General features: G+C 37.8%; 1 protein-coding gene across 1 annotated transcript in view; it reads right to left on the bottom strand.

Moving 5' to 3' along the window:
• LOC117323887 overlaps positions 1 to 22,541 on the bottom strand; it is a 45,538-nt gene extending 22,997 nt beyond the window's left edge. Inside the window, 2 exon segments of the mRNA XM_033879391.1 lie at positions 17,285 to 17,913; positions 22,419 to 22,541. Of these exon segments, the coding sequence (XP_033735282.1) occupies positions 17,285 to 17,374 (90 nt within the window). The 5' untranslated portion in view covers positions 17,375 to 17,913; positions 22,419 to 22,541.
• Positions 22,542 to 22,808: the final 267 nt, after the last annotated feature.

Genomic DNA, 22,808 nt, shown 5'->3' with positions numbered 1-22,808 from the left:
CCTTCATTATACTGTCACACAAACAGGAACATATAGCAGTCCTTCATTATACTGTCACACAAACAGGAACATAAAGCAGTCCTTCATTATACTGTCACACAACCAGCAACATAAAGCAGTCCTTCATTATACTGTCACACAACCAGCAACATAAAGCAGTCCTTCATTATACTGTCACACAAACAGGCACATATAGCAGTCCTTCATTATACTGTCACAGAACCAGCAACATAAAGCAGTCCTCCATTATACTGTCACACAACCAGGCACATATAGCAGTCCTTCATTATACTGTCACAGAACCAGGAACATAAGGCAGTCCTTCATTATACTGTCACACAAACAGGAACATAAAGCAGTCATTCATTATACTGTCACACAAACAGGAACATAAAGCAGTCCTTCATTATACTGTCACAGAACCAGGAACATAAGGCAGTCCTTCATTATACTGTCACACAAACAGGAACATAAAGCAGTCATTCATTATACTGTCACAGAACCAGCAACATAAAGCAGTCCTTCATTATACTGTCACACAACCAGGAACATAAAGCAGTCCTTTATTATACCGTCACAGAACCAGGAACATAAAGCAGTCCTTTATTATACTGTCACACAAACAGGAACATAAAGCAGTCATTCATTATACTGTCACAGAACCAGCAACATAAAGCAGTCCTTCATTATACTGTCACACAACCAGCAACATAAAGCAGTCCTTCATTATACTGTCACAGAACATTAAGAAATTTCCTATTTATTTATCACAAAGACACTGTCATTGACCTAGACAAACAGATGGAGACTGGCCTATACAACAACAGAGTATTAAAATCAAGATTAACAATGTAAATTGTAGATCAATAAGATAAATCACAGGTAGCCGGTGACAGGTAAAATCTTCGACTGACATATGCAGTAGAGACGGATCACACTGTTTTATATCTGATGTGGGCCACTGGCTTTCTTCAAGTTTTTCCAAGTTTCGCCCCTAGTCCTATTACCCCTGATTAAACAGAGTGAATCTCCTCGCTAAAACCCCTATTTATGCTAATTTATCACCGCAATTACGGCATAATGCATGATTTATATAAAACTAGACCAAATCCATAGAAATCAACTCGAGTGGAAAAAAAAACTTACAATGAAAGCTTTTAAATGGAGTGAATTCACCGATTTTATCTGACTGTCTACCTGTGTTTTATCACAAAGGCTTGCCAGCCAGGTAATTACAATGGTGTCCTGTAGCTGTATTGATACCTGATTGTGGCCACAATACACATCAGGCCAGTAAACTACTGTCACAAAGCCTTCAAACTCAAAACTCAAATCAACTTCTCTAAACCACCGTCACAAAGCCTTTCAACTAAAATCTCAAGTCATGTCCTTCTCTAAACCACCATCACAAAGCCTTCCAACTCAAAACTCAAATCAACTTCTCTAAACCACCGTCACAAAGCCTTCCAACTCAAAACTCAAATCAACTTCTATAAACCACCATCACAAAGCCTTCCAACTCAAAACTCAAATCAACTTCTCTAAACCACCGTCACAAAGCTTTTCAACTAAAATCTCTGTCATGTCATTCTCTAAACCACCATCACAAAGCCTACCATCTGAAATCTCTGTTATGCCTTCTCTAAACAACTGTCCCCAAGCCTACCAACTCAAATCTCTGTCATGTCCTTCTCTAAACCACCATCACAAAGCCAAACATCTCAAATCTCAAGTCATGTCCTTCTTAAAACCACGGTCATATAGCCAAACATCTCAAATCATGTTCTTCTCTAAACCACCGTCACAAAGTCAACCATCTCAAATCTCAAGTCATGTCCTTCTTAAAACCACGGTCATAAAGCCAAACATCTCAAATCATGTTCTTCTCTAAACCACCGTCACAAAGTCAACCATCTCAAATCTCATGTCGTGTCTTCTCTAAACCACCATCACAAACCTACCAACTCAAAGCTCATGTCATGTCCTTCTCTAAACAACTGTCACAAAGCATACCAACTAAAATCAAATGTTACAAGTCATGTCTTTATCGAAACCAGAATAGTTCTCTACCTTAGATTTTAGGTAACAGTAACACCTCTTTGACCCAGAATAATTCTCCTCAGATTTTAGGTAATGCTCCTCTTTCAGAAACAATAATCCTCTATTTCAGACTTTATGTAATGCACCTCTTTAAGTAATAATTCTCTACCACTGACTGCATTTCTATGAGAAAGGTACAGGGGGCAGAGTTACACTTTTTTAATCACCAGTAATACATATATTATATATACACCAATGTTGGATTTTTGTTGAAAACTGTTAATGTACATATTTTAGAGGGTATCTTGATTAGCGCTTTTCGCGCTGGAAGCATGTCGCTAAATTAAGATTGTCCAGATTCATCTTTGAGGTAACCTGTTTTAAAAAATTTACTAATGGACAAAAATTTTTGATGTGCCAAAGTAAGTACTATTACAGTGTACAAAATGTATCAGCTGCACATGATTTAGAACCAACTTCCTAAAATCAAGACTTTAATCTGCATTTTAGTAAATAAATAGACTTAGAACAGAATGGCCAAATGTGGGTGCTTCAATGATCCAAAACAAACCCATGTTCTTTGAATACATATGGCATGAGCTATACTACAGTATGATCACAAGATTAGTTGAGAAACATCTCCAGATCCTACATTTACGCTAGCGAAAACTTTGAATGACGTAAGGGTCAACTGCCCTAGCTCTCGACTCAGTTCATGTTTTGGTCAGATTGCATCTTTTTGTCCCCACTAACATTATTACTTCTGTTTTGTAAAAAAGTATGCCAAACAATTACCTACACTAACAGTTTCCATTATAGTTAATGACAAACATTCATGATGTCCATTACATGTCAATGAATTATTATTACATTTGTGTTAACTACGTTTGCAGTCTCTTACTGTATCTTCGTACCCTCTCACAACACAGTATAATTGTATTTGTGTAAACTTTGTTCCCTCTCACAACACATTATAATTATATTTGTGTAAACTTTGTACCCTCTCACAACACAGTATAATTATATTTGTGGAAACTTTGTACCCTCTCACAACACAGTATAATTATATTTGTGTAAACTTTGTACCCTCTCACACAACACAGTATAATTATACTTGTGTAAACTTTGTTCCCTCTCACAACACAGTATAATTATATTTGTGTATACTTTGTACCCTCTCACAACACAGTATAATTATATTTGTGTAAACTTTGTACCCTCTCACAACACAGTATAATTATATTTGTGTAAACGTTGTACCCTCTCACAACACAGTATAATTATACTTGTGTAAACTTTGTTCCCTCTCACAACACAGTATAATTATACATGTATTTGTGTAAACTTTGTACCCTCTCACAACACAGTGTAGTCATATTTGTGTAAACTTTGTACCCTCTCACAACACAGTATAATCATACATGTATTTGTGTAAACTTTGTACCCTCTCACAACACAGTATAGTCATATTTGTGTAAACTTTGTTTCCTAGCTCTCACAACACAGTATAAGTATGTTTGTGTAAACTTTGTACCCTCTCACAACACAGTATAATTATACTTGTGTATACTTTGTGCCCTCTCACAACACATTATAATTATATTTGTAAACTTTGTACCTTCTCACAACATAGTATAATTATATTTGTGTATACTTTGTACCCTCTCACAACACATTATAATTATATTTGTAAACTTTGTACCTTCTCACAACATAGTATAATTGTATTCGTGTATACTTTGTACCATCTCACAACACAGTATAGTCATACTTGTGTTAACTTTGTACCCTCTCACAACACAGTATAATTATACTTGTGTATACTTTGTACCCTCTCACAACACAGTATAATTATATTTGTGTAAACTTTGTACCCTCTCACAACACAGTATAGCCATATTTGTGTATACTTTGTACCCTCTCACAACACAGTATAATTATATTTGTGTAAACTTTGTACCCTCTCACAACACAGTATAATTATATTTGTGTAAACTTTGTACCTTCTCACAACACAGTATAATTATATTTGTGTATACTTTGTACCCTCTCACAACACAGTATAATTATATTTGTGTATACTTTGTACCCTCTCACAACACAGTATAATTATATTTGTGTAAACTTTGTACCCTCTCACAACACAGTATAATTATATTTGTGTATACTTTGTACCCTCTCACAACACCCTATTAGCTACACATTTGTCAGTCTCCAAGATGAAGTTAAGTCTGTATATGAAAAGCAGCCTTATGTAAACTTTATTTATTTTACAACAATGGGAAACAAGTTATATTAACTTATAGTTATCCTTCTTATTGGGTTGAATGGAAGTGTATGAGGGGTGTTACTGTGGGAGGAAACTCGGAGAAAACCCTGACATGGTCGGACACCTGTGACCCGATACCTTTTCATGTCCAATAAGGGAGGGGATGGAATTGAACCCAGGCCACTTATAGAGGTCAATTTACTACAAAGAAATTATATTTGATACTATAATCTATTCATTAAAAGGTCAAAATAAAATTTGACAATAAAAATGGAATACACAAAATTTGTTCGAGTTCTATAATTACCTCTGCTTACCAGCTGACTACATAAAAATGTTACCTGTCTGGTACGGAAGAAAAGTGCATAAGACTGCCAACAGTTCCACAATAATGAGAACAATAAGACATTGTATGCCTACCTGTACACCCGACCAGGTAAACTTCTGAGGTATTTCCCTTCATGTATAGTCGGCTTTGTTGGCATCAAATAAACATGACAAACCAACTCCTACAAATGTTTGTCTAGAATTAATGACAATGACATTCACGGCAAAGGTTGTTGACACAACTAATCCCCATCATTACCAGTCTGTCTAATACTGACTGGTCAGCTAAAATACTGTCTTACAGGGTCAGTCCACAACCGAAGTCAGCTAATGTCCGACACAGATCTCCAGTGTCACACAGCCAACTATCCAATGTCCATCTTACCTATAGTTTGTGTATGAATTATATCACTGACGAACACTTTAACATGCCAAGGACTAATAAACTTTTCACTGTTACTTCTACTTTTCATATTATCACCAAATGACTGTCCTCCATAACGATCACTGTGTACGGTGGGTATATCCAGTCAGTTTTAATTGATCTACCCCGATTCACACTGTTCTGTCACTGTCCTTCCTTAACTGTTGTACTGAATCCGAATCCGCGGTGGTGGTCAAACGTCCAGTTTGTGGAGTCCTGTCTGACCAATGTTTGTGTGTAGAATGACCAGTGTGTAGTGTCTGAGTTTACAGACCTATGAGCGAGAGGCCAATGTCAACAGTGTTGGTGAAGTGTGACAGTATATGTAGGGCACTCCCCTTATCGTAGCTTATCACTATCCCACACACTGTACAATCGGGCATACCCCAGTACACACGCTGCCAACACAGGTAAACAATTATGTCACAGTGCTTCGTGTTCATCAGGTTAATTTGGAAATCGTTTTCAGTTTCCTTAAGAGATTAGCCAATATTTGCTCTTCTGATAATTATTACATAATAATGTCACATGTTTGGATTCCTGTACGGAAAGGAAAACCTGTATTGTACAATACAGATTATAGATCCTCTAGCATCCTATACAATACAAGTTGACTGTACTTTTCATATCTGTCATGATGTACGATATTACAGTGAAATGCATGTTGTGTAAACTTTGTGAAGAATTGTATAGCAGGGTTTGTGATCCAACAACGGAAATGATACAGCTATATATATGTAAATATTGTAATATCATGATATACTTCAATTGTCAATCAAGTTTCCAGGCATACATAACCTTTTTTTTTTTTCAAAATATATATGTACTTTTTGTCTTGAAATTTTTGCGATATGTAAACTTTGTAATGGTATATAACTTTTGCTTCCATATTTTAAACTTCACTATACATGTGTGTAGACTTTCTATATGTTCACTTTGCAATGATAGGTAAAGTTTGCCACAATATGTATGTAAAATTTGCCATGATTTATAAATCTGCCAGCACATTTTACATAGACATGTAAATTTTTTCCAAGTGAAAAATAAATGATGGCACAGTGGAAACATATACAACACTTCAGCAAAAATTAGTATCATACGCAGGTATCATCCCAGCAACAGCAATAGGCCCAATGGGCCTGTATCACTCTCCTGTTACTAATTATGTAACTTAAAAGTTGATTTATGTCATTTATATGGATGCTAAACTGAAAACAGTTTCTTAAAACGTTTCACACTTTGTTTGTCCATAACACTGGGTGTCTTGATTATTAAGAAGATGTTTAAAAATGTCTGACATACCTACATGTATGTAATATTGCAAGTTCAGCAGTATGGTTGGCTTATATTGTCTGAGACGAGACCATAGAAGGTTATACAGTATATATACCACCATATATCTAACTTACAGTATACCCCCATGTACCCCCATATATCTAACTTACAGTATACCCCCCATGTACCCCCATGTATCTAACTTACACTATACCCCCACATACCCCCATATATCTAACTTGCAATATACCCCCATGTGTCTTGACTTACAGTATACCCCACATACCCCCATGTGTCTGACTTACAGTATACCCAACATACCCTCATGTATCTGACTTACAGTATATCCCCATGCATCTGTCTTACAGTATACCCCACATACCCACATGTATCTAACTGACAGTATACCCCACATACCCACATGTATCTAACTGACAGTATATCCCCATGTATCTGACTTACAGTATACCCCACATACCCCCATGTATCTAACTGACAGTATACCCCACATACCCCCATGTATCTGACTTACAGTATACCCCACATACCCCCATGTATCTGTCTTACAGTATACCCCACATACCCCCATGTATCTGACTTACAGTATACCCCACATACCCACATGCATCTGTCTTACAGTATACCCCACATACCCCCATGTATCTGACTTACAGTATACCCCACATACCCCATGTATCTGTCTTACAGTATACCCCACATACCCCCATGTATCTAACTTACAGTATACCCCACATACCCCCATGTATCTAACTTATAGTATACCCTACATACCCACATGTATCTGACTTACAGTATACCCCACATACCCCCATGTATCTGACTTACAGTATACCCCACATACCCCCATGTATCTGACTTACAGTATACCCCACATACCCCCATGTATCTGTCTTACAGTATACCCTACATACCCACATGTATCTGTCTTACAGTATACCCTACATACCCACATGTATCTGTCTTACAGTATACCCCACATACCCCCATGTATCTCACTTACAGTATACCCCCATGTATCTGTCTTACAGTATACCCTACATACCCACATGTATCTGTCTTACAGTATACCCTACATACCCACATGCATCTGTCTTACAGTATACCCCACATACCCCCATGTATCTGACTTACAGTATACCCCACATACCCCCATGTATCTAACTTACAGTATACCCCACATACCCCCATGGATCTGACTTACAGTATACCCCACATACCCCCATGTATCCAACTTACAGTATACCCCCACATACCCCCATGTGTCTTGACTTACAGTATACCCCCACATACCCCCATGTATCCAACTTACAGTATATCCCCACATACCCCCATGTATCTAACTTACAGTATACCCCACATACCCCCATGTATCTGACTTACAGTATACCCCACATACCCCCATGTATCTAACTGACAGTATATCCCCATGTATCTAACTTACAGTATACCCCACATACCCCCATGTATCCAACTTACAGTATATCCCCACATACCCCCATGTATCTGACTTACAGTATACCCCACATACCCCCATGTGTCTGACTTACAGTATACCCCACATACCCCCATGTATCTGACTTACAGTATACCCCACATACCCCCATGTATCTGACTTACAGTATACCCCACATACCCCCATGTATCCAACTTACAGTATACCCCACATACCTCCATGGATCTGACTTACAGTATACCCCCACCAACCCCCATGTATCTCACTTACAGTATACCCCCACAAACCCCCATGTATCTCAATTACAGTATACCCCCACAAACCCCCATGTATCTCACTTACAGTATACCCCCACAAACCCCCATGTATCTCACTTACAGTATACCCCCACAAACCCCCATGTATCTCACTTACAGTATACCCCCACAAACCCCCATGTATCTCACTTACAGTATACCCCACAAACCCCCATGTATCTCACTTACAGTATACCCCCACATACCCTCATGTACCCCCATATATCTAACTTACAGTATACCCCCCATGTACCCCCATGTATCTGACTTACAGTATACCCCACATACCCCCATGTATCTAACTTACAGTATACCCCACATACCCCCATGTATCCAACTTACAGTATACCCCCATGTATCTCACTTACAGTATACCCCCATATATCTAACTTACAGTATACCCCACATACCCCCATGTATCCAACTTACAGTATACCCCCATGTATCTCACTTACAGTATACCCCCATATATCTAACTTACAGTATACCCCACATACCCCCATGTATCTAACTTACAGTATATCCCCACATACCCCCATGTATCTAACTTACAGTATACCCCACATACCCCCATATATCTGACTTACAGTATACCCCCACATACCCCCATGTACCCCCATGTATCTAACTTACAGTATACCCCCATGTATCTAACTTACAGTATACCCCCACATACCCCCATGTGTCTTGACTTACAGTATACCCCACATACCCCCATGTATCTAACTTATAGTATACCCCACATACCCCCATGTATCTGACTTACAGTATACCCCAATGTATCCAACTTACAGTATACCCCCATGTATCCAACTTACAGTATACCCCCATGTATCCAACTTACAGTATACCCCCATGTATCCAACTTACAGTATACCCCCATGTATCTAACTTACAGTATACCCCCATGTACCCCCATGTATCCAACTTACAGTATACCCCCATGTATCCAACTTACAGTATACCCCCATGTATCTAACTTACAGTATACCCCCATGTACCCCCATGTATCCAACTTACAGTATACCCCAATGTATCCAACTTACAGTATACCCCCACATACCCCCATGTATCCAACTTACAGTATACCCCCATGTATCCAACTTACAGTATACCCCAATGTATCCAACTTACAGTATACCCCATGTATCCAACTTACAGTATACCCCAATGTATCCAACTTACAGTATACCCCCACATACCCCCATGTATCCAACTTACAGTATACCCCAATGTATCCAACTTACAGTATACCCCCATGTATCTCACTTACAGTATACCCCCATGTATCTCACTTACAGTATACTCCCACAAACCCCCATGTATCTGACTTACAGCATACCCCCATGTATCCAACTTACAGTATACCCCCACATACCCCCATGTATCCAACTTACAGTATACCCCCATGTATCCAACTTACAGTATACCCCAATGTATCCAACTTACAGTATACCCCCATGTATCCAACTTACAGTATACCCCAATGTATCCAACTTACAGTATACCCCCACATACCCCCATGTATCCAACTTACAGTATACCCCAATGTATCCAACTTACAGTATACCCCCATGTATCTCACTTACAGTATACCCCCATGTATCTCACTTACAGTATACTCCCACAAACCCCCATGTATCTGACTTACAGCATACCCCCATGTATCTGACTTACAGTATACCCCCATGTATCTCACTTACAGTATACCCCCACATACCCCCATGTATCTAACTTACAGTATACCCCACATACCCCCATGTATCTAACTTACAGTATACCCCCCATGTATCTAACTTATAGTATACCCCCATGTGTCTGACTTACAGTATACCCCACATACCCCCATGTATCTGACTTACAGTATACCCCACATACCCCCATATATCTAACTTACAGTATACCCCACATACCCCCATGTATCTAACTTACAGTATACCCCACATACCCCCATGTATCTAACTGACAGTATACCCCCACATACCCCCATGTATCTGACTTACAGTATACCCCACATACCCCCATGTATCTGACTTACAGTATACCCCACATACCCCCATGTATCTAACTTACAGTATACCCCACATACCCCCATGTATCTGACTTACAGTATACCCCACATACCCCCATGTATCTAACTTACAGTATACCCCCACATACCCCCATGTACCCCCATGTATCTAACTTACAGTATACCCCACATACCCCCATGTATCTAACTTACAGTATACCCCCCATGTATCTCACTTACAGTATACCCCCATGTATCTCACTTACAGTATACCCCCATGTATCTCACTTACAGTATACCCCCACATACCCCCATGTACTCCTATGTATCCAACTTACAGTATATCCCCATGTATCTGACTTATTGTATACCCCACATACACTCATGTATCTAACTGACAGTATATATATATCACCATGTTTCTGACTTATAGTAATACCCCTATGTATATCCTTCTTACATTATACCCTCACTCATCGAGGCTTGCAAATTTTTTTTTTTAAAGTCCCGTTTCATAAAATCTCTTTTTTATCAAATCATGGACTGGTATTCTTGGCAGAGCAAATTTTTGTAAAATAAGTAATCATGTCATCTCTCATGTACAAGTTTGGTAAACTAGCAATAATCAGCTATTGATGATAATTAGCTATTTATGATAATAAGCTATTGATGATAATTAGCTATTTATGATAATTAGCTATTTATGATAATTAGCTATTTATGATAATTAGCTATTGATGATAATTAGCTATTGATGATAATTAGCTATTTATGATGATTAGCTATCTATCATAATCAGATATTTATAATAATCAGATATTTATAATAATCAGATAATTATAATCATTAATCAGAAATCTATGATGATTAACTATTTAGTTTTGGACAATTGGCAACAATGGCTGATGTACATGTGCACTCCTCAATCTTTCTACAAGTTCTGAAGTGTCAACTAGATTTGCAAAAGCAGTGTAAATTGGCTCAGAAGTTTGAAGCAGCACACATTTCTTGTCATAAAGTTGTTTTCAAATGAAGCCACATTCTTATACATTATCTGTTATAAATCTAGAGGAAGTTCCAATAAGGCCAAGCTATTACAAGTCTATGATAAATCTAGAGGTGATTCCAATAAGGCCACACTATTATATGTCTATGATAAACCTAGAGGTAGTTCCAATACGGCCGCACTCTTACATGTTTATGATAAATCTTAAGGTTGTTCCAGTGCCAGACTTTTTATTGACCATCACAATATAATTGTAGAGATAGTCTGAATGTGTATTGTACATCTGAAACATTTACAGGTATATGAACAGAATATAACCAGAGAGTATATCTGAAACAGGTACATATTGACAATTATAAACAACAGACAAAACAAAACAATACAGTTTCTTGGGTAAACAAAATAACATAAAAGTAGCCTTAATACAGAATGATTCAGGTATTCCTGTAGCAGTCTGTTATTGTGAATGATGTCAAACTTTGTGATCAATGCTCATTGTTTGTAGAGTAATATACTACAAGAGAATACAGTTTACACATCCTGCATTACAGAATACTTCACAATCACAATACTTTGTCTCAAAGAATACTGCAGAATCATGCTGTATTGACAGGAGAAACAGTGCATAGCTTTTTTCCTAGGGTTCACAACAGCTCCAATATCCATCACAATTATATGCTGATGTAAACAGTATCTGATTCACAGGTTAACGGGAAAGGATTCAATCATCTTCATATTGGTAAAATGTGTTTATCGCATATACTAAAGTAAGCAAAGTAAGTTCCAGTGAGTCACCATCACTGACAAGGAGTATGGATATGGACAATGGGTTCTAGCGCGACACTACCTCTGACAACTAAGGAGTCACTACTACTGACAAGGAATACAGATAAGGACAATGAGTTCTAGGACGTCACTACTCCTGACAAGGAAAACAGATATGGACAATGGGTTCTAGGACGTCACTACCACTGACAAGGAAAACAGATAAGGACAATGAGTTCTAGGACGTCACTACTACTGACAAGGAATACAGATAAGGACAATGACTTCTAGGACGTCACTACTACTGACAAGGAAAACAGATATGGACAATGAGTTCTAGGACGTCACTACTACTGACAAGGAAAACAGATATGGACAATGAGTTCTAGGACGTCACTACTACTGACAAGGAATACAGATAAGGACAATGAGTTCTAGGACGTCACTACTACTGACAAGGAATACAGATAAGGACAATGAGTTCTAGGACTTCACTACTACTGACAAGGAAAACAGATATAGACAATGGGTTCTAGCGAGACACTACCTCTGAAAACTGAGGAGTCACTACTGCTGACAAGGAAAACAGGTATGGACAATGGGTTCTAGGACGTCACTACTACTGACAAGGAAAACAGATATGGACAATGGGTTCTACGACGTCACTACTACTGACAACTGAGGAGTCACTACTCCTGACAAAGAATACAGATAAGGACAATGAGTTCTAGGACGTCACTACTACTGACAAGGAATACAAATATGGACAATGGGTTCTAGGACGTCACTACTACTGACAACTGAGGAGTCACTACTCCTGACAAAGAATACAGATATGGACAATGGGTTCTAGGACGTCACTACTACTGACAACTGAGGAGTCACTACTCCTGACAAAGAATACAGATATGGACAATGGGTTCTAGGACGTCACTACTACTGACAACTGAGGAGTCACTACTCATGACAAGGAGTACAGGTATGGACAATGAGTTCTAGCGCAACACTACCTCTGACAACTGAGGAGTCATTTACTGACAAGGAGTACAGGTATGGACAATGAGTTCTAGCGCGATACTACCTCTGACAAATAAGGAGCCACTACTCCTCACAAGGAATACAGATATGGACAATGAGTTCTAGCGAGACACTACCTCTGACAACTGAGGAGTCACTACTCCTGACAAGGAGTACAGGTATGGACAATGAGTTCTAGCGCGACACTACCTCTGACAAATAAGGAGCCACTACTCCTCACAAGGAATACAGATATGGACAATGAGTTCTAGCAAATCATGGGTATTCCTACACCCCTATACACACACAGCTGTGACAAGAAATAACTCCATTCACAAAGCTAATACCAATTCCCATTCATAAAATCTGGAACTGATTTAATTGCTTCTGATTTTGTTCCAGGTATAGCCTGTTTGTAGTTGTTCTGATACACCAGGATGTTTGACCTATTACACCTATATATATAATTCCAGTCCCGGGTGATGGAATGTCGACTATTATCAACTAAAATTAAATAATTATCAGATTTCCTTTGAAATATGTCTATACAAAATAAATCTGAATATGGGCCAATTTCCTAAAATTTGGCTTGACATTGATGGAAGTTTATGGAGTGTAAAACAACATAATGTATGGTTAGGTGGTCCACTCATTCCATTAGTGACTTAGTGTCAGATTCTGTATCAGTGACAAATATGTGACAGGGACGTATAAAAAGATCAAGGAGTCAGTTGTAAGGGATCCAGTGAATGTTACTTTAGCCCCATCAGGGGATTACCTTTATGACACCACCAATCCTTGGCTGACCAGTCCCTAAGTTTTGCAAAGGACTGTCCAACAGAACTAAGATTCTAGCTTATCTCCTCTAGATTAAAACTTCGAAACTCACATTCCCAAGAGATTAAAATTATAAGTCTTAATTTTATTGAGGATTTTAATTTTCCTGAGACAGGACAGGATGCCATTAACTCGAGAACTAAACACACACCTGCATGTTGACATGATGGCTGAAAGCTTTTATTACTTTGGAAGGAAGCTTTCTACAAACACCATGCAATTTTGTTTACATTTAACAAATCAATTGTAATTTGGATATTGATAGAGCTGTTCTGAAACATATCTGAATAAAGAACAAGAGATCAGACAAAGTCTTACCAGGACAAACTCCAATCGTCGAAAGTAATGCTTGTAAAGACAAAGGGAACAACACACAACAGTTAATATCAATAACATCAAATTCAAAACATTACAGGGCATTCACATCATTATCTACAGGGCATTCAAAACATTATATACAGGGCATTCACATCATTATCTACAGGACATTCAAACCATTATCTACAGGGCATTCAAACCATTATCTACAGGGCATTCAAACCATTATCTACAGGGCATTCAAACCATTATCTACAGGGCATTCAAACCATTATCTACAGGGCATTCAAACCATTATCTACAGGGCATTTAAAACATTATCTACAGGGCATTCAAACCATTATCTACAGGGCATTCAACCCATTATCTACAGGGCATTCAAACCATTATCTACAGGGCATTCAAAACATTATCTACAGGGCATTTAAAACATTATCTATAGGGGCATTCAAACCATTATCTACAGGGCATTCAAACCATTATGTACAGGGCATTCAAAACATTATGTACAGGGCATTGAAACCATCATCTACAGGGCATTCAAACCATTATCTACAGGGCATTCAAACCATTATCTACAGGGCATTCAAACCATTATCTACAGGGCATTCAAACCATTATCTACAGGGCATTCAAACCATTATCTACAGGGCATTTAAAACATTATCTACAGGGCATTCAAAACATTATCTACAGGGCATTCAAAACATTATCTACAGGGCATTCAAACCATTATCTACAGGGCATTCAAAACATTATCTACAGGGCATTCAAACCATTATCTACAGGGCATTCACAACATTATCTACCGGGCATTCAAAACATTATCTACAGGGCATTCAAACCATTATCTACAGGGCATTCAAAACATTATCTACAGGGCATTCAAACCATTATCTACAGGGCATTCAAAACATTATCTACAGGGCATTCAAAACATTATCTACAGGGCATTCAAACCATTATCTACAGGGCATTCAAAACATTATCTACAGGGCATTCACAACATTATCTACCGGGCATTCAAAACATTATCTACAGGGCATTCAAACCATTATCTACAGGGCATTCAAATTATTATCTACAGGGCATTCAAACCATTATCTACAGGGCATTCAAAACATTATCTACAGGGCATTCAAAATATTATGTATAGGGCATTCAAACCATTATCTTAACTACAGGGCATTCAAACCATTATCTACAGGGCATTCAAAACATTATCTACAGGGCATTCAAACCATTATCTACAGGGCATTCAAACCATTATCTACAGGGCATTCAAAACATTATCTATAGGGCATTCAAACCATCATCTACAGGGCATTCAAACCATTATCTACAGGGCATTCAAACCATTATCTACAGGGCATTCAAACCATTATCTACAGGGCATTCAAACCATTATCTACAGGGCATTCAAACCATTATCTACCGGGCATTCAAATTATTATCTACAGGGCATTCAAAACATTATATACAGGGCATTCAAACCATTATCTACAGGGCATTCAAACCATTATCTACAGGGCATTCAAATTATTATGTACAGGGCATTCAAACCATTATCTACAGGGCATTCAAACCATTATCTACAGGGCATTCAAACCATTATCTACAGGGCATTCAAACCATTATCTACAGGGCATTCAAAACATTATCTACAGGGCATTCACAACATTATCTACAGGGCATTCACAACATTATCTACAGTGCATTCAGGGCATTCAAACCATTATCTACAGGGCATTCAAACCATTATCTACAGGGCATTCAACCCATTATCTACAGGGCATTCAAACCATTATCTACAGGGCATTCAAACCATTATCTACAGGGCATTCAAAACATTATCTACAGGGCATTCACAACATTATCTACCGGGCATTCAAAACATTATCTACAGGGCATTCAAACCATTATCTACAGGGCATTCAAATTATTATCTACAGGGCATTCAAAACATTATATACAGGGCATTCAAACCATTATCTACAGGGCATTCAAAATATTATGTATAGGGCATTCGAACCATTATCTTAACTACAGGGCATTCAAACCATTATCTACAGGGCATTCAAACCATTATCTACAGGGCATTCAAACCATTATCTACAGGGCATTCAAAACATTATCTACAGGGCATTCAAACCATTATATACAGGGCATTCAAACCATTATCTTCAGGGCATTCTAACCATTTTAAACATGCTGGGTGACAATTAACTAGCTACTGAACACTACTACAACAAAACTCTACCAATAACTACCAACTACTGCTATAATTTTGTTTGCCTCTCACTGGATGTTGACACATTACACACACTGATGTCTTCCTGTCACCTGTACCTGTGTCTAAATTAGGTAACAAACTATCTAAATATGGGTCACTGCAATTTGGTGTGAAAGTTTGAGAAAAACATTTCCCACATTTAAAGAAATCTTCATTCAATAAATACCTGTACATATATATATAATTGTACATATACATACCTTCTTAGATGTCTATCAGCCTACTCATCACGCTGGCGTTTTACTTACTAGATAAGAGTTATTTACTGTATTTATATAAAATGTTTTGTGTATTGTGTAACACAGAGAATTTCATCCTTACTTACACAACATGATAGCTATAGATGAGCAATTTTTATTGTGATCATCAGAAAAAAATCTATCAAAGACAAAAATAAATTTAATGGATTTATGATGTGGATTTAATATCCAGATATCGTTAGTTTTCATACAAACATATTTTATCCAAATGCATTTATATGGACAAACATATTTAGTAATACTGGCTTTTAAGCAAGACACTCCCTTTTCCCTACCAATTCACTTAATCTTAGCTTACCTGTAGAAATGTACCTTACCTGAAGAGATGTGACTTACCTATAGAAATGTACCTTACCTGTAGACATGTACCTTACCTGTAGACATGTACCTTACCTGTAGAAATGTACCTTTCCTGTAGAAATGTACCTTACTGGTAGAAATGTACCTTACCTGTAGAAATGTGACTTACCTGTAGAAATGTACCTTACCTGTAGACATGTACCTTACCTGTAGACATGTACCTTACCTGTAGAAATGTACCTTTCCTGTAGAAATGTACCTTACTGGTAGAAATGTAACTTACCTATAGAAACGTACCTTACCTGTAGACATGTACCTTACCTATAGAAATGTAACTTACCTATAGAAATATACCTTTAACGAAATTCTTACCTTCTGATAGCTGGATGAAGGTTGGTATTCCTCCACATCACCAGGATCACTGAGGTCGTCACATTCGTCTTCCATCATAACAACTTTCATATCCTCCTCCAAACTCACAGTTTTAAGGCCATGTAACAAGGATTGGTTGTGAAAAGCTGTTCATTAACACCTCACATAGCCCACTTTCCTATTAACGCAAACTGTACGATTTGCCAAAGGTCAATCCCGAAGTCTTCACAGACGCCTTCACATCCAGAAAACAATAACTTGATCAAATCACATCGGCTACATGAAGCCAAAATGTCTTCTGACACAAAATCAATGTAGGGGTGTGATGACTGGAACCCTGTTGATAATTCCCAATAATAAATGGTAATGATCACCTCGCCGAACAAATTTCCTGGGTAAATGTCTGAGTCCTCAATGTTCCCAAGGATAAGGTACCAGTATTCCAAAGATTTCAGGACTGGAGTTCTGTGGACCAGGGAGACGGCATTAGCATAGCTCTGTACATACAGACACTTGTGTATTAGTGGACTCAGTCAGGTTTAAAATCCTCCGAATCAGAGAATGTTGTAGACATGTTGCAAAATCGTCAAGTCTGTTTCATGTTCCTGCCAAGCCTTGATGATGATGGCCTGAAAAAAAGGCAAATGAGAAAAAAACATGAGGTGGGCACACAACATATATATACTTGTTAATTAAACAGGCTTGTAACGGTGTTAAAAGTATGCAACATTGGATTGATGCGAAAATCTTTATAACATACACAGAGTAAAAATCTACACACCTTATACATAAAACAACTACGTCATTAATGCTTCTTTAGCAGTCTACATCAGTTCCCTTACAAAACTTGTAATATTGTATATATACAGACATCGTTTTAGAAAATCTCATTTTTTACAATATATTTCATCATTTCCTTTCAAAAACCTGAGTGAGATGTTGTGTATGACAATATAGATAAAGACTGGTGCACTGACGGACAACTGTTCGTGTGTCACGCTGCACTCACAAATACCACTCCCTACATACTCCCAACTACAACTCCATCATGCCAAAACACTATGCAACCTCATTTTAAAATTTCCGAGCTTCACAATAGCCTGGCATAACCAGAATATCAAATTCTGAAACTAATCAATTTCTACTCAAATACAACACTATTGAAACCCTAAAAATATGTACAATTTAAAAAATCACATTATGTAACAAGGTCTGACAGTTAATGGACATCGGATTGTGTAACAGTTAGTATGTCACACAACAGATGTCGGGTGTAACACGAGAAAGGTGGTGCCATATCTGTGACTGTCTGGGTGTGGTGTATACAAAATGGGGGACAGGGAAGGGGAAGGCGAGAGGGGAAGGTAGAAATGGTGGTGTTTGTTTATAAATGAAGAATGTGAAAAATATTGAAAAATATTTACTTTTATGCATATGAAGTGTGTCTGTGGCAGTATTACAACGGCCTAAAAATCAAAGGATTCCTAAACACACCATGATAAAGGGGAAGGTGAAATATGAAGGGACGCTGGGTAAATGTTAGGTGTATCATCATATCGCTCTCCCATGGGACATGTCTATTGATTTCCGTGTTAACGTAGGTAAACCATCCCTTAAACAGTGGAGTCACTGAGTACAAACCCCCGCCTGTCACACTACAGGAATCCAACTAGGTCCAATGAGGAGGTTTATATAGGATGTGTGAATTCTGATGGGTGAGGAAGTAATTTGAGCATGAAATATGTATATATTACCACTTCAAACAAGCAAGTTCAAGGAAAAATAGAATTTCAAAACTTTTTAATGAATTCACAGACATGTCCTGTTGTGATTGGGAGAAACTTAAGATTCTGTGAAATGAATATCTCACTTTGATTTTTAACCAAGATATCAAAATCAACAGAAAGATAAACAAGTGTTTACCAGTTTATACCGTACTGGAAGGAGCCTAACAGTTGATTTACTCTAAAGCAGCTCCTAACAGGCTAGCTCCTAACATAGCTCCTAACAGGCTATCTGAGGAGATTGACATCCTGTGGTCAACTTATGGGACCACTGGTCACTACTTTTTATCAGAAGTCAGTTAATACTCAAAGGTTAAATTATATTGGAGACTTTTTGGCTAACACCAAGGTAAAGTTACAGAGTGGACACTGGTCAGCTTATACTGAGGTCAAGTTATAGTGGACGCCGTCAGATAACATAGAAGTCAAGTTATATAGTGGACACTGGTCAACTAACAGAGGTAAAATTATGAAGTGGACATTGGTCAGCTGATTGATTGATGGGGCTTAACGTCCTTGTTCCGGTTATAACCGAGCCTAGGACACACATTGGTCAGCTAACATAGAGTTCAAGTTATAGAGTGGACACTGGTCAGTTAACAGAGGTCAAGTTATAGAGTGGACACTGGTCAGTTAATAGAGGTCAATATTACAGAGTGGACACTGGTCAGTTAACAGAGGTCAAGTTATAGAGTGGACACTGGTCAGTTAACAGAGGTTAAGATTAGAGTGGACACTGGTCAGTTAACAGAGGTTAAGTTATAGAGTGAGTGGACACTTGTCAGCTATAATTATAACACTGAAGTCATAACCTGTGAAGACACGTGTTGCCACTATTCAGGGAGTAAACTGACTGACATCCCATTTTTACATTAATTAAAAATTGGGAATGAGTTTTCGCTGAAACAGAAGTTAAATGATAAGATTAATTATCTTATATTTGATATACATATATCGGTAATTATATATATAATCAGTCACATGTGGAGTAATCTGATAGTGTATTCACAACGGATAAAGTTTATGATAAATCTATAATTAAATGCAATCCTTTGTTTGTAGGTGTACACAAGCTTTATATCCATAACACCTATTGTTGTGTTTAAAAATGATTTGTTTAATAAATCAATCACAGTGCCTCTGTCGCAGTGATTCAATAGAGAATTACAAGATTTGTCTCTATGGAGTGGAAAACTGTTGATGAATTTATTTAATATCATTTTGAAGTATAAAAATATTGTTACCAACAGTAAAAAGTTAGGACCTGACTGGACCTGGGTGGAAAGCATCTCCTAATCAGTCTGGCCTACAAATTCCATTCCCTATTTTGTCAGCACCATCTTTATCTCATAGTAGGTTTTGTCCTATAAACATGTCCCATGTTATATACTTATCCTCCAAAGCCGAGTGACACTTAGCTATTCTAATACCCAGGAGACAGAAAACTAGAAATCAATTATCAATATATCTTATACCATTGGACACATGTCATTTCTTATAACATGTCTTTTTTCTATAATTCCTCCACTTTATGCCAGTAAAACTAGACAGAACTGGCAGGTTTCCCATCACTACCAACTGGTTAATCACAATACATGTCATTTACTACCATGTACATGGTGATGCATGTCTCCAGTATCACATTCTTGTAACACAAGAAAATAGTTCCCTTCACATACAGCCATTATTTTACACACTATATCATCCTGAACAATCACCAGACATGCTAGTGGTTAGGTAACTACACAACTTTTTCTGAAATTTGAATTATATACGTTGTATATATAGAGGATCTTACATGGCTATGTCATGTGGAATTTAATAAATGAGCTCAATAATTTGATATGTCACAAGCCATTAATAAATATTACGCCAGTGGCATATCAAATTATTGAACAAGTTTAATAAATTTCATATGACATAGCCACGAGTGTAAGATTTTACCAGGTTTTCATCACATAACTACTATTTATGAGAATATAAGCAAAAAACTTTCAATTTTCGTTTCATTATACAAGACGGGCGAAATCGGGCTCGGATGGGACGTTTCCATCCACCCAGACAATCATGTGACATCACTGTATTACGACGTCACAATAGTGTCGTTACACATGTATCTTATAATATTTATGACATGGCCATATGACATGGCGGAATGGGCCAGTTATGTGATAAATAGAATACATAAATGGCCCTTCAAAGAATGGTGAAATTAGATGTTACTACAATACTGCTTTAATTCCTGAAAACGTTTTGTTATGATCTCTTTACTAGACCTATTCCACCTTAATCCAAAAATGACTAACTTGGATTTTGTTGTATTTAACACATAAATTTCATTTTAAATGATCTGAAAGTTCAATGCAATATTTCACAGGCGACTGGATAATTTCCTGCCACACAAGGTGTGACATAGTTTTGGAGTAACCTCAAACTTTGAGGCCCACTTCCTGTGTGGAACAGTGTTGGGACAGCAGGACGGATTACCACACCTAAAGCAGTAGAGAAGAATGCCTGTTTGGTCAGCGTCTATGATTACAGTCCTGTGGTTTGTCTGTCTACCTTAGTCAGGCCATCCCTAACCACAGTTAAAAAGTGTCCATACAGGCTTCAGGCTTATTGGTTCAGCTAGATCACCAATCCTATTTATCAGGTATTTCTGGAATATCCCGCAAAAAAACATTAAATACATCTCTTATCAGCTCCCAAACAAACCCCTCTTACAAATCCTGTTACAAAGAATAATTCAACTGTGGATTTTTTGTGTTATTCCATTGAACACCAGAGAGTAAAGTGGTAGTTTCAACCCTCTGATAGACATTCAAGATTTTATCTGTGGTTATATAATCCAAAACTAGTAGGTGATGTCAAAGAAACAGTTAATACAGATCTCTACATTCAAACTTAACATGTCTGACAATAATCACCAGTTTTTCTTAAAAATCATGTCAGTCTCAAAAGGATCCTGGATTGATCCTCAACCCCTCAAATCTATCTAGCGCGAAGAAGCATGCCGTTACCTAGAAGTTTTACACCTGTCCTGTCTCGCTACTACAGGTATTTCCCTCGGTAATATCACATTTACCTGTGTTACCTTTATGTAACGTGTACCTTTGTAAGTAAAGGTGAAAGGAGAACAAATCAAAGTGAAGTAATATATGCTGTCAGAAAGTGTTTTAACTTGATGAAGACACCAAGATAGATAAATAGTAAAGTTACAAGACAGCATTCCCCAGTCTGGTTCACCAGCCAAGTAACTGGATTGACGATGTCCATGTCAGAAGATAGGAGAGAAAAATTGTCCTAATTATAAATTCCACCAGGTTGTATTATAATGATGATTCCCTTACCTGTTATCAGCCTTTACCGGCCAGGTAGTCATTAAGATCTGTGGCCAGGTAAGGTCATCAGCTGAGGGCACCAATCAGGTCAGCCACAAGTATGTCAGGGTGCAACTCCCCAGTGTGTAATAATATTTACCTGTGATATCCATCTTAACAGCACTGTTTACAGGTTGTGTGTCAAGGAATGCAGCACATTCAGACTTCTTGACCACAAGCCTCAGTGGTCAGCCTGGTCAGATGTTTATACCTGGACTGGTATGTTTATCATTATACCTGAGTAGAATGTCAGCTGTTGTACAGGTATACCTGTGTCCTCGGTTAGGTCAATGTTTTACAGAGGATAGGGGTGCTGGTCTGCCACCATACATCAGAGCTGCAGAAATTGGCAGGTCCACA

This window comes from Pecten maximus, chromosome 3, assembly GCF_902652985.1.
Source record: "Pecten maximus chromosome 3, xPecMax1.1, whole genome shotgun sequence".
Lineage (NCBI taxonomy): Eukaryota > Metazoa > Mollusca > Bivalvia > Pectinida > Pectinidae > Pecten > Pecten maximus.
The sequence above is the reverse complement of the archived record's forward strand: the minus strand, read 5'-3'. Positions and strand labels throughout refer to the sequence as shown.